This window comes from Carassius gibelio, chromosome B15, assembly GCF_023724105.1.
Source record: "Carassius gibelio isolate Cgi1373 ecotype wild population from Czech Republic chromosome B15, carGib1.2-hapl.c, whole genome shotgun sequence".
Taxonomy (NCBI): Eukaryota; Metazoa; Chordata; class Actinopteri; order Cypriniformes; family Cyprinidae; genus Carassius; species Carassius gibelio.
The window spans coordinates 9,043,959-9,056,636 of record NC_068410.1 but is presented as its reverse complement, the minus strand read 5'-3'; the positions used below and the strand labels follow the sequence as shown (position 1 = coordinate 9,056,636).

Below are 12,678 nucleotides of genomic sequence, written 5' to 3'. Positions count from 1 at the left end.
AAGACGATTCTCAAATAACCATTATGATGAGTTTTGTTCCACCCGCTTAAATGATAAAAGTACTTGCGCTGTAAAAACTATTAAGACTGTGTCTGTTCCCCGAATAGTGAGGTCAAAATATAAATATAATGTAGGACCTAGAAAAAATCTTATCGTAATTAAACCAGAAAAATGTAAAGTAAATGAACAAAAACAATTTTTAAAGTTTGGGCTCATAAATATTAGATCACTCACACCAAAAGCAGTTATTGTAAATGAAATGATCACAGATAATAGTTTTGATTTACTCTGCTTGACTGAAACCTGGCTAAAACCAAATGATTATTTTGGTCTAAATGAGTCTACTCCACCAAACAACTGTTATAAACATGAGCCCCGTCAGACTGGTCGTGGCGGAGGTGTTGCAACAATATATAGTGATATTCTCAATGTTACCCAGAAAACAGGATACAGGTTTAACTCTTTTGAAATACTTCTGCTAAATGTTACTCTGTCAGACATGCAAAAGAAATCTAATGTATCTCTTGCTCTGGCTACTGTGTATAGACCACCAGGGCCGTATACAGAATTCCTAAAAGAATTCGCAGATTTCCTCTCAGACCTTCTAGTTACATTTGATAAGGCGCTAATCATGGGAGATTTTAATATTCACGTTGATAATGCAAATGATACATTAGGACTTGCGTTTACTGACCTAATAAACTCCTTTGGAGTCAAGCAAAATGTCACCGGGCACACTCATCGTTTTAATCATACACTAGATTTAATTATATCGCATGGAATCGATCTTACTGCTATAGATATTGTACCTCAAAGTGATGATATTACAGACCATTTCCTTGTATCGTGCATGCTGCGTATAACTGATATTGACTATATGTCGCAGCGATACCGTCTGGGCAGAACTATTGTTCCAGCCACCAAAGAAAGATTCGCAAATAACCTGCCTGATCTATCTCAACTGCTATTTGTACCCAAAAATACACATGAATTAGACAAAATTACTGACACCATAGGCACTATTTTCTCTAATACATTAGAAGCTGTTGCCCCGATCAAATTGAAAAAGGTTAGAGAAAAACGTACTGTACCATGGCATAACAGTAATACTCACTCTCTCAAGAAAGTAACTCGTAGTCTTGAACGCAAATGGAGAAAAACTAACTTAGAAGTTTTTAGAATTGCATGGAAAAACAGTATGTCCAGCTATAGACAGGCTCTAAAAACTGCTAGGGCAGAGCATATACACACACTCATTGAAAATAACCAAAACAATCCAAGGTTTTTATTTAGCACAGTGGCTAAGTTAACAAATTACCAGACGCCACCTGATTCAAATATTCCACCAACGTTAAATAGTAATGACTTTATGAATTTCTTCACTGATAAAATAGATAACATTAGAAATACAATAGCGAATGTAGATTCTACAGCATCTAACACTTCAGTTTCATCCATCACACCCAAAGATAAACTGCAGTGCTTTACAACCATAGGACAGGAAGAGCTAAATAAACTTATCACTGTATCTAAACCAACAACATGTTTATTAGATCCTGTACCTACTAAATTACTGAAAGAGCTGTTACCTGTAGCCGAAGAACCGCTTCTCAATATCATTAACTCGTCGTTATCTTAAGGTCACGTCCCAAAACCATTCAAGCTGGCGGTTATCAAGCCTCTTATTAAGACACCAAAACTAGATCCTAGTGTAATGGCAAATTATAGGCCTATTTCAAATCTTCCATTTATGTCTAAAATTGTAGAAATCGTTGTGTCTGCTCAATTGAGCACCTTCCTGCATAAAAATGATCTGTATGAAGAATTTCAGTCAGGTTTTAGGCCCCACCATAGCACAGAAACTGCACTTGTTAAAATTACAAATGACCTGTTTCTTGCGTCAGATCAAGGCTGCATCTCATTTCTAGTCTTACTTGATCTTAGTGCTGCGTTCGACACCATAGATCATGACATACTCATAGATCGATTACAAATCAATACAGGTATTCAAGGGCAGGCTCTAAGATGGTTTAGATCCTACCTGTCCGATCGCTACCATTTTGTTTACTTAAATGGGGAGTCATCTCATTTATCATCAGTAAAATATGGAGTGCCACAAGGATCCGTCCTAGGTCCCCTTCTATTTTCAGTATACATGTTGCCCCTTGGTAATATTATTAGAAAATACGGAATTAGCTTCCACTGTTATGCTGATGATACTCAGCTATATATCCAGATGAAACTTCCCAATTATCTAAGCTAACAGAGTGTGTTAAAAATGTAAAAGATTGGATAACAAATAATTTTCTCCAATTAAATTCGGATAAGACAGAGATACTAATTATTGGACCAAAAAACACTACACAGAATCTTGTAGATTACAATCTGCAACTAGACGGATGTACTGTTACTTCCTCTACAGTCAGAAATCTGGGTGTTATATTAGACAGCAATTTGTCTTTTGAAAATCATATTTCCAATGTTACAAAAACTGCATTCTTCCATCTTAGAAACACTGCCAAGCTACGAAATATGTTATCTGTTTCTGATGCAGAAAAGCTAGTTCATGCATTCATGACCTCTAGACTGGACTATTGTAATTCTTGGTGGTTGTCCTGCTTCGTCAATAAACAAGCAACAGGTAGTCCAAAATGCAGCAGCTAGAGTCCTTACGAGGTCAAGAAAATATGATCATATTACCCCAATTTTACAGGCTCTGCACTGGCTACCTATTAAGTTCCGTATCAGTTACAAATTATCATTACTTACCTATAAGGCCCTAAATGGTTTAGCTCCTGCGTACCTAACTAGCCTTCTACCACATTACAACCCATCACGCACCCTAAGGTCACAAAACGCTGGACTTTTGGTAGTTCCTAGGATAGCAAAGTCCACTAAAGGAGGTAGAGCTTTCTCACATTTGGCTCCCAGACTCTGGAATAGCCTTCCTGATAATGTTCGGGGTTCAGACACACTCTCTCTGTTTAAATCTAGATTAAAAACACATCTCTTTCGTCAAGCATTCGAATAATGTATCTTTTATTTGTGAGTGTAGTTGCATCTGATCAAAGGTGCATTTTTATTCATTAGCTTGGGTTAAACTAATTTTACTTTGTTGGATCAGCAGCTATGCTAATGATGTCTCTATTTTGTTTCTATATTTCGCCACGGGATTCACATCCCGTGGTAACTAGGATTTACACAAGCTCCAGTCTGGATCCAGAACACCTGAGAAGAGATGATGCTGACCCTCAGAGGACCTCAGATGATGCTAACCCTGAATCAACAAACAGAACTAACAATTATTGCTAAATGTGTGACTGAATCATATAATAACTTAATTAATAATATTGATAGTTCATCGTCTATCTGACTACGTCTTGTATTATTATTATTATTATTATTTTTATTTTTTCTAAAATCCTGTCAAATGTGCACAAACTACTAGCTACTACTAAATATTGTAGAAACATAATTTTCTGTAAAGTTGCTTTGTAACGATTTGTTTTGTAAAAAGCGCTATACAAATAAACTTGAATTGAATTGAATTAATTTGAATTTTTAAAGAGCATCAACGGAGTTGTGCAAGTGTTTTTGTTTGTTCCCTGCATTTTCGAAGATGCTTGTTTTACAAACAAGGCCCAGTTTGACGACGGATTTGCGTATCGTTTTTTTCTTAAGGATGATGCAATCCCAACGAAAAAGGGTCACGATCGTGTGTTGGAACCGCAGGCGGAGAGTAAAACTGCTTAAAATGTCTCTGCCTCCTTGTTTGTGCGTCCGCCTCCCATGCCGGAGACCCGGGTTCGAGCCCCGCTCGGAGCGAGTCGTTGCTGCTGCTGCTCTCATTCAGTTTCAGCCTCGGGATCTGATTCTGAATCATAAATAAACGGCTGAATCTGACTGTTAGCCATGGTTTCTTTTGGATGATGTTTTTTTTTCCTCACGGTAATGTCACAACTTCCAAACGCTCTCAACGCTAAAGCCTACTCGCACTCGTGATTCTTTAGCTCCGCCCACACGTCACGCCTCCAGTGGCTCGTGTTTTTCCGAAAAAAATCGGCACAGACTATTTTTCTCTTATTAAATATAATAAAACTAAAGACTTTTTGGAGATATGAAGGATGCAGTACTACTCTATAGGTACTCAAGATTAACAGGATATTGAGTGAAAATGAGCATTTCACCCCCCCTTTAAAGCAGTTTAATTTAAAACTGTTTTAATATTTTGCACAGCATCAATAAACAGGGTGCAATTTATGAAGTGCTTTGGGAGGTTCTGACCCATAGATGTTTACATAGATGCCTTATTAGATAATGTTTCTATGGAATATTATATGTTAGTCATCCGCCATACTGGAACAGTCAGGAAGTTGATTGTGAGAAGTGTTGTGACATTGGAAATAATAATAACTTAAATGTACTTATTAAAACTTTGACTATAGTCAAAAGTAAAATAAACTGTAACTTAGGCCTGATGTTCACATTACAGTTTAACCTGTGGTAGGCCTACTGAAAATGGTACTTAATATTGATATATTTCAATGCATTATATTAAGGTTACAAAATCATGAGACAATAGTAATGGCAAGGACTCAAGCATATTAGTGTCAAAAAAACCAAACTGTTCATAACATAATCATGAATAAATGAGACAGCAGAAACTCCAAACAACACGTCAATTTGTGGGAGGTCCCTCTAGTCTTATTTGTCTTCATAAATGGTGACTATGTATATCATTGTTAAATGGACATACAAGGAGAATTTTTTTTTTTTTGTGGATTAATGCAAATAGTGATTGTGAATCTTCTCCATCAAACTTAAAATAATGCAAGTTTAATAGATTATGCTTATTGCAGAATAATTTCCATGGAGGTAATGTATGTGAATGTGATTATCAATATAATCTGTGAAGAATTTTATAACCGCAGCAATTGTGCCAGAAATGAAAAGTTTTATGCTGTTTATTTTGCAATGAAAGTCAAATTCTTGTGTAATTGTCATTTTAATTGTCATAATTTTTATATTTCAGTGAACTTGCATCAGGTAAATCCAAAGTCATTCTAGAGTCATGACTCCCACAAATGTCACTGTCTTTACTGAATTCTACCTGCTGGGATTTCCAGGACTGCATCCACACTATTATGGAGCCGTGGGAACCCTTTTGTTCTTTGTCTACTTGACACTAGCAGGAGGAAATCTCTTTATCATTTCATTTATTGTTTATGAGAGAAGCCTTCAGAAACCCACCTATTTAATCTTCTGTAATCTTGCAGTGTCTGATCTTGCTTTTGGAACTGTCACGCTGCCTAAAGCTATTGCAAAATACTTTTTCAATAGCAGTGAGATACCATTTTATAGCTGCTTTGTGCAGATGTTTTTTGTTCACTACTTAGGGACTATTAACTCTTTCTTAATGCTATTAATGTCCATTGATCGGTTTGTTGCAGTGTGTAACCCACTGAGATACTGTGTCCTTATTACAAATAAGACTATTTTATTGGCATGTGCATTGATTTGGATCATCTGTATTTCATGGCTGACAGTCATTGTTTATCATGCCTTTGATGAGCCCTACTGTGATTCTAATGTAATAACCCAAAATTACTGTGACCAGAATTCGATAATTAAACTGTCCTGTGGAGATACAAGGCACAAAAAGTTGTTTTCATTTTTATGTGCCATGTTTGTTCTTTTGGGCTCTTTGATTTTTATTATATTTTCTTTTATTGTTATCATCACGTCTGTTTTCAAAATCACAGATGTTCAGGCCCGTTACAAAACATTCTCAACTTGCACTCCTCAACTACTCATCATTTGTCTGTATTTTGTGCCCAGATGTGTTGTTTATGTGCATGATGTGACAATAGCAATATCACCTGGCATTCGTGTTATGTTAATCATGTGGTACAGTCTTCTCCCACCTGTTGTCAATCCAATGATTTACTGCTTCAGAACTAAAGACATCAAAGATGCATTGAAGAAAAAAATTAGAAATAGGAAAGTGAACATGCAGATATGATGCACTAAAAATATTGAAATTGCTTTAATACAATAGAGTCCATTGTTTACACTTTGCCCTGTTTATATATTTATATAAATTGTAATTCTGGCTTTTCTTAAACATAATGAGAATCAATGACATATTTGTGAAATAGTGAATATTTTCCCTGGTGTACAATTTTTTTTTAGTAAGTATATTTTATTGCCCACTTTTTTATTTTATTTATTTTATTTATTTATTGCATATAAGTTGTAGATAGAACACAGATAACTCACTCAGTTGTATAGTTTAGTTATGATCTTCATTTCATTTTAAGGTATTTTTGATTCATGAAATTTTCTAACACATTTCTCATCTACTCAACATTTAATAGTCAAGTCATTATCCAGTGTTAAATTGTACAATAATAGTAAAAGAGAGCTGAAGGTAAATGTGGAAGTTGGACTGAAATGTAAATTAATAGCTAATGCAATTTCTGTTTCTGCCTTGGAATATGTCTAAAATTAAAGTGTACTGCTTCTGTAAATATATTCTTCTATCATGGGACATTTATATATATATGCAACACATTAAGTGTAAGTGTAAGTGTAAGTGTAGGCACAGGTTTTTATTAAAACAGTAAAACTCTGATGCTGAACATGACTGACACAGCCCTACATATAGGACTAACAAACGAGACGCACCTGCGACTGATCTGATCGCTCGTCAGTGCAGCTGGTGCTGATAGGCAATTAGATCAGCGCAGAACACACCCCAGAATGAGCAAACAAACCCGCAAACCATGACATTACCCCACCCCCTAGGAGCGTCACCTGATGCTGGTAGAGGGTCCTACCTGGCAATTGTAAGCATCGATCAGGGAATGATCCTATATGTCCCAGGCAGGAACCCAACTCCTCTCCTCCGGACTGTAACCCTCCCAGTCCACCAAGTACTTTTGGGAAGTCATGGCCTAGTGGTTAGAGAGTGTGTCTCCTAACTCTAACGTTGTGGGTTCAAGTCTCTGGCCTGCAATACCACGACTGAGGTGCCCTTGAGCAAGGCATCAAAACCCCAGCTGCTCCCCGGGCACCGCAGCATAAATGGCTGCCCCCTGCTCCAGGTGTGTGTTCATGGTGTGTGTGTTCACTGCTGTGTGTGTGCATTTGGATGGGTTAAATACAGAGCACAAATTCTGAGTATGGGTCACCATAGGCTGGTTCCCCATCTATGATTCACAGCGGTGGGGGAAACGGGACAGGGGGATTAATAGTTGAATGAAAAACTGGCTTGATTTTAGATACATGGGTGAGTCCTCTGGTATGCCGGACAAAGTTTGAGGCAGACCATCACCGGACTAAGGATCTTGGTGATGGTAAATGGGCAGATGAATTTAGGAGCTAATTTTCTACAAATGAGCGGAGAGGAATATCAGCAGATGAAAGCCACACTTTGACCAGCGACATAGATGGGAGGTCTCAACCAGTGACAATCGCCCCGGACCCTTTTGCCCACCTGCAGAAGGGTCTCCCTGGCCGTACTCTAGATGTTTCTGCACCCCTGGAAGAATTTGTGGGCAGAGGGGACCATGACTTCAGATTCCAGAATAGGAAAAATTGGTGTCTGGTACACTAAATTACACTCAAATGGAGATAGGTCTGTGGACAACACTGGTAATGAGTTATGCGCATACTCAAGGCCATGAGATATGCTGACTCCAAGAGGATGGATTCTGTGACGCTAAACATTGCAACCCTCATTCCAAATCTTGGTTGGCCCTCTCTGCCTGACGATTGCTCTGGGGATGAAACCCAGAAGAAAGACTGACATTCGCCCCCAGCAACCGACAAAACTCTCTCCAAAATTTGGAAATAAACTGGGGACCCCTGTCAGAGACCACGTCTGTCGGGAGGCCATGGATGCGAAACACGTTGTCTATGACAGCAAACACTGTCTCTCTGGCTAATGGTAATTTGGGCAGAGGGATGAAATGCGTAGTCTCCAAGAACCTGTCCAAAACCACCATGTTACCCTGTGAGGCAGGGAGACCTGTAACGAAATCTAGCGCAATATGTGACCAGGGTCTCAAAGGAACTGACTACGGTTAAAGAAGCCCAGCAGGAAGGCGAGTGGAAGACTTACTAGTGGCGCAGACCCAGCAGGTCAATACAAAATGACGAGTGTCGCGAGCCATAGTTTGCCACCAGAACCATTACTTAATGGGAAAAATGGTACGATTGAATCCTGGATGACTAGCCACCTTGGAACAATGACCCACTGGATGATGTTGGACCGCAATTTCTCTGGCACAACTAAACAACCTGGAGGACATCAAGGTGGAGGCACTACCCCATCTAAGGCCATGCAGACCTTCGACTCAATCTCCCAGGTCAACATTGAAACCACACAATTATGTGGAACAATGTACTCGGGAGAAACCGGGCGTTCAGATTGGTCAAAATGCAGGACAATGCGTCAGGTTTGATGTTCTTGGAACCTGGATGATAGGAAATGGAAAAATTAAACCGACCAAAATAAAAGAGCTTTCCCAACCTGCCTAGAGTTTGGCGTTTGGCGGATATGATATATTCAAGGTTCTTGTGGGTGGTCCAAACAATGAAAGGTACCCCCCGAGCCCTCCAACCAATGATGCCACTCCTCCAAGGCTAACTTGACTGCCAACAACTCTCTATTATCAATGTCATAATTACGTTCAGCGTACAACTCCTTCAGCTGGTGGCGACCTAGGCGACCGCCTAGCTTACCTATGCCTAGAAATGGCACTGTTAAAAGTGATGAACACCAAAAACATTTTATTCTGACTCTGTGGTGGTCAGGAATTTATTTCCAGTGGAAAGTGAAAAAGAGCTGAGAGAGACATCAGATGAAATCCTAGGATCTTTGGTGAATGGAAAGACAAGACAGAGGCCTGTCAGGAACTTACGGTTGCCTTAAAAGACTAGATTAGAATCCCCATCTCAGAATCTAACAGAACCACCAACTGAAGGCGAGTCACTGATGTGAGGCCTTTAAAGTCTGATAAGATTCACACCTCTCGGGATGGGCTAGTCCAATGAGAAAGGCTGAAATTCCAAGTGGGGGGTACTGGAGAGTTTCATGGCCCTTTGTCTGACAGCATGGTAATAATTTGCATTTGGACTCGATTGGGTGTTGATGAAAAATTACTAAAGATTCTTAGAACACTAATATATTGCCTATGTACCAACATATAATATACACTCTCGTTTAGATCATCAGAAGAAAAATTCATAGATACTAAACATGGTAAGATTACATAGGTAAGATTACATGAAGGAGCTGCTCTATCATACCCTTACAAAAAAGTAGTATGATTCAAGTCTCTTTTACTAAGTATACTTAAGTTAAGTTCAAGTATATTTTTAAGCATAAATACTCATTGGCACTAAATTGTCCCATATTCTAGTATATAAAAGTATACTTTTAATTATCATTTAAGTCTAACAGTAGCAAACATTGAGTACACTACTAGTTTACCTATATGTTTGTAGTTTGTACTGCAATCATACTAAAAGTGAACTTATAGCTAGTTTTCAAACGGTACCTCATTTGGCGGACCCCCCCCCCTCGTTTTTATGCCACTCGGGCCGGCTTCGGTCAAATTTTTACATCATAGTTCAGAAACCGGTCAAGTCTTAGGTTTCTCCTTATTTTTATACTTTATACATATATCAGTTAGTGATGGAAAAATAATAATAATTGCTGCGCTGGTGGAAATAACACAAGACCGTGCTACCACGCCTGTGAAGAGCGACTCGACTGTGTTTCATGTCCCGCAGCAGCAGTGCGTGCCGTCAGCAGTTGAACAGTTCTGCGTTCAAATCCACGCAAAAGAACTACCATACTAAATAAATGTGACAGGGTGAAATAGCACGGAGATATTTTAATTATTTACTAGTGTTTTCTGATTCTGTGTCGCAAGGATGAATTGCCAATCCTGACTTGCCCTTCTCCATTAGACTTGCCTTTAGAGAGAAGTGCATTTTTATGGATTGTGATTATAATGAAAGAGTTTTTGTTTTTCATTTTTTTTATTTCGTTAAGGGGGGGGGGGGGGGGGGTGAAATGCTCGTTTTGACTCAATATCCTGTTAATCTTGAGTGCCTATAGAGTAGTACTGCATCCTTCATAACTCCAAAAAGTCTTTGGTTTTATTATATTCATAAGAGAAAGATAGTCTGTACCGATTTTTCCCGGAAAAACACGACCAGCTGGAAACGTGACGTGTGGGCGGAGCTAAAGAATCACGAGTGCCAGTAGGCTTTTGCGTTGAGAGCGTTTGGAAGCTGTGGAAAAAAAAAACAACCAAAACAAACCATGGCTAACAGTCAGATTCAGCGTATATTTATGATCCAGAATCAGATCCAGAGGCTGAAATTTAACAAGAGCAGCCTCAGCAACGACGTGGTATGTACTTAAACTGTATATATTTGCTTAGCGGTTTTGGAAAATGACTAAGTTCTACTTTGTTGTCTTTTTTTTTTTTTAAGCTGTACATGTGGAAAGTGCAGTTTGATGACAACATCGCATGTTGTTTACTTGATGTGCTTAAACGCCGATAGCTAAGTTAACAACACAAGAGATATTTGAATCAGTTTTACTCGTGCAGTTTGATGACAACATCGCATGTTGTTTACTTGATGTGCTTACACGCCGATAGCTAAGTTAACAACACAGAGATATTTGAAGCAGTTTTACTCACCGCCTGCGGTTCCAACATATATTTTCTTTTTAAAGTTGTGTTGCATATCGCACAGTGTACGCATAAAACCATGTCTGCATTTGTGATCAGAGAAACGATAAACAACAAGCACTACTCTACACTGCTCAAAACTTACCTTTGAATAATCAGTGGCCAATTTTTTTAATATAAAAAACTTAATTACAGGCTGTGAGTCAGAAGCACTTGCTCTTGCAAAGTTGGAACTGCCCCACTTTATACGAACAGCCTTTGTGTGAAGACACATTGTAGGATACTCTGCAGGTTCAGAAAACAGTCCTCCATAAAATACGCTGTACCCATCTGAATATTTGTTCTGGAACAGTGTTGTAAAACAACTTAACCACTGATTTCTAGTTGTGTCCCCTTTTGGAAGGCCAAACAAAGTAGTTTCACTTTCACAATGAAACACACACAATCACACCCAGCAGGTTTGAGTGAGGAATGGACGGTGTTCTCATAATTTGTGCTACCGTCAGATTTTGCTACCTCCCCTTAAAACAGATGGTAGCATAATTCAAATGTGAAAATTGCAACTTATCAGATATTTTTTTTCCAGCATGATTTTAATAAGGTGTGAGGCTTTATTAACATGTACACCTTCCCCAGCCCTACATTTTCCATTACAGTAGGAATACAGTTTTGATAGTGTAAGGGAAACAGGTCAATTTAGCTCAAAGGGAATCATTTAAGATTTTAAAGGGAATTTGAACAGAATCACTGTTTCACGGCTGATCACTGAGACGCCCTGCGATTCAGGGAACTAGCAGTTTAACATCAAATCTGCGCTGGATACTAATATCCAAACTATAGTGAAAACACTATTAATTAGCACAGTAACAAGATCGGCAGTTTAAGACATTAACTTGTAAGCACAAAACACAAGATACTTTTCTTTTCAATATGAATAAGGCTTTATTAGATAAATCTAAGACATATAAACTAATCTAACACATAAACGCACGCACACACATTCACACAAGTTGAAGGAAGATCGAAAGTTAGGGAAAGATGAGTTTAAGAGAATGAAAATATGGAATCCCAAGTTCACAGCAATACGTTAAATTGCATAGACATGAACAACCATCAATCACGTAATTAACGCTCGCATTGAGTTCCTCAATGGGGTTAAAATTATATTAGATACACCAGCACAAATGTCAGAGTCTGGAGGTAAAGTTACTTGCGTCTCCTGTGAAAAAGGAGTCTCGGTGAAAGGGCTATCCCGAGGTCGTTGATTGGCTGGAAGTTCAGTCGCTGAAGTGACGTCTTGGGAAGCCCGTGGTTGTTGGGCGTTGGCTCAATAGTATGTTCCTGCACAACCGGAGGCTGCAGATTCAGGACCGCAGATCTGGGCCGCAGTTCTAGGACCCTAATTTTTCCTGACAGCGCCACCTACCGTACTGGCCAATATAGCGATGGCTGCAGTTTCAGGAACGCAGTTCTAGTATCCTGTTGGTTTAGTTTGCAGTCACGTTACTTTGTATATAGCATCAATATATTAATCTCAGTAGCATGTTTTTAAATGTGATTTTTGTTTCAAAATGCAACAGAGTTAAATTACTAAGTGTGCTTTGAGTCACAATTTTAAATTTAAACATGAATTTACACAAAATATAAATGACATATCAATTTTGTAAAATTGATGTATATCAATGTTAAAACAATTGTAAAAAATGAAGAACCTTAAAAGTCTTGAACTGTCTCTTGAATTATACAGTATATTGATTCACTTCCTTAAGGTGAATTAGCTCATTATCAGGTAAGTTAAAGTTGGAATCAGCATATGGAGTCACTAAATTACTGCCAATATTTTAAAAGTTGTTGAGAGGCAAGACAAGACACAAGAATGATTCAAGAATGTTTATTTATATACATATTACATATTACATATTATATATGTCACACTGAAGGCATCAAGGTCTATTTGACCAAG

At 38.4% G+C, this 12,678-nt stretch overlaps 1 protein-coding gene across 1 annotated transcript; it reads left to right on the top strand.

Annotated features, from left to right (window-relative positions):
- The first annotated feature begins 5,054 nt into the window (after nt 1–5,054).
- Nucleotides 5,055–6,022, top strand: LOC127972083 (olfactory receptor 1-like). The gene has a single exon (XM_052575360.1). It carries the CDS (start codon nt 5,072–5,074, stop codon nt 6,020–6,022), a length of 951 nt encoding a protein of 316 aa, XP_052431320.1. The 5' UTR covers nt 5,055–5,071.
- Nucleotides 6,023–12,678: the final 6,656 nt, after the last annotated feature.

What these genes read in the sequence shown, in the direction of transcription:
- LOC127972083 (XM_052575360.1), top strand. Translation starts at nt 5,072, where the DNA reads ATGACTCCCACAAATGTCACTGTCTTTACTGAATTCTACCTGCTGGGA.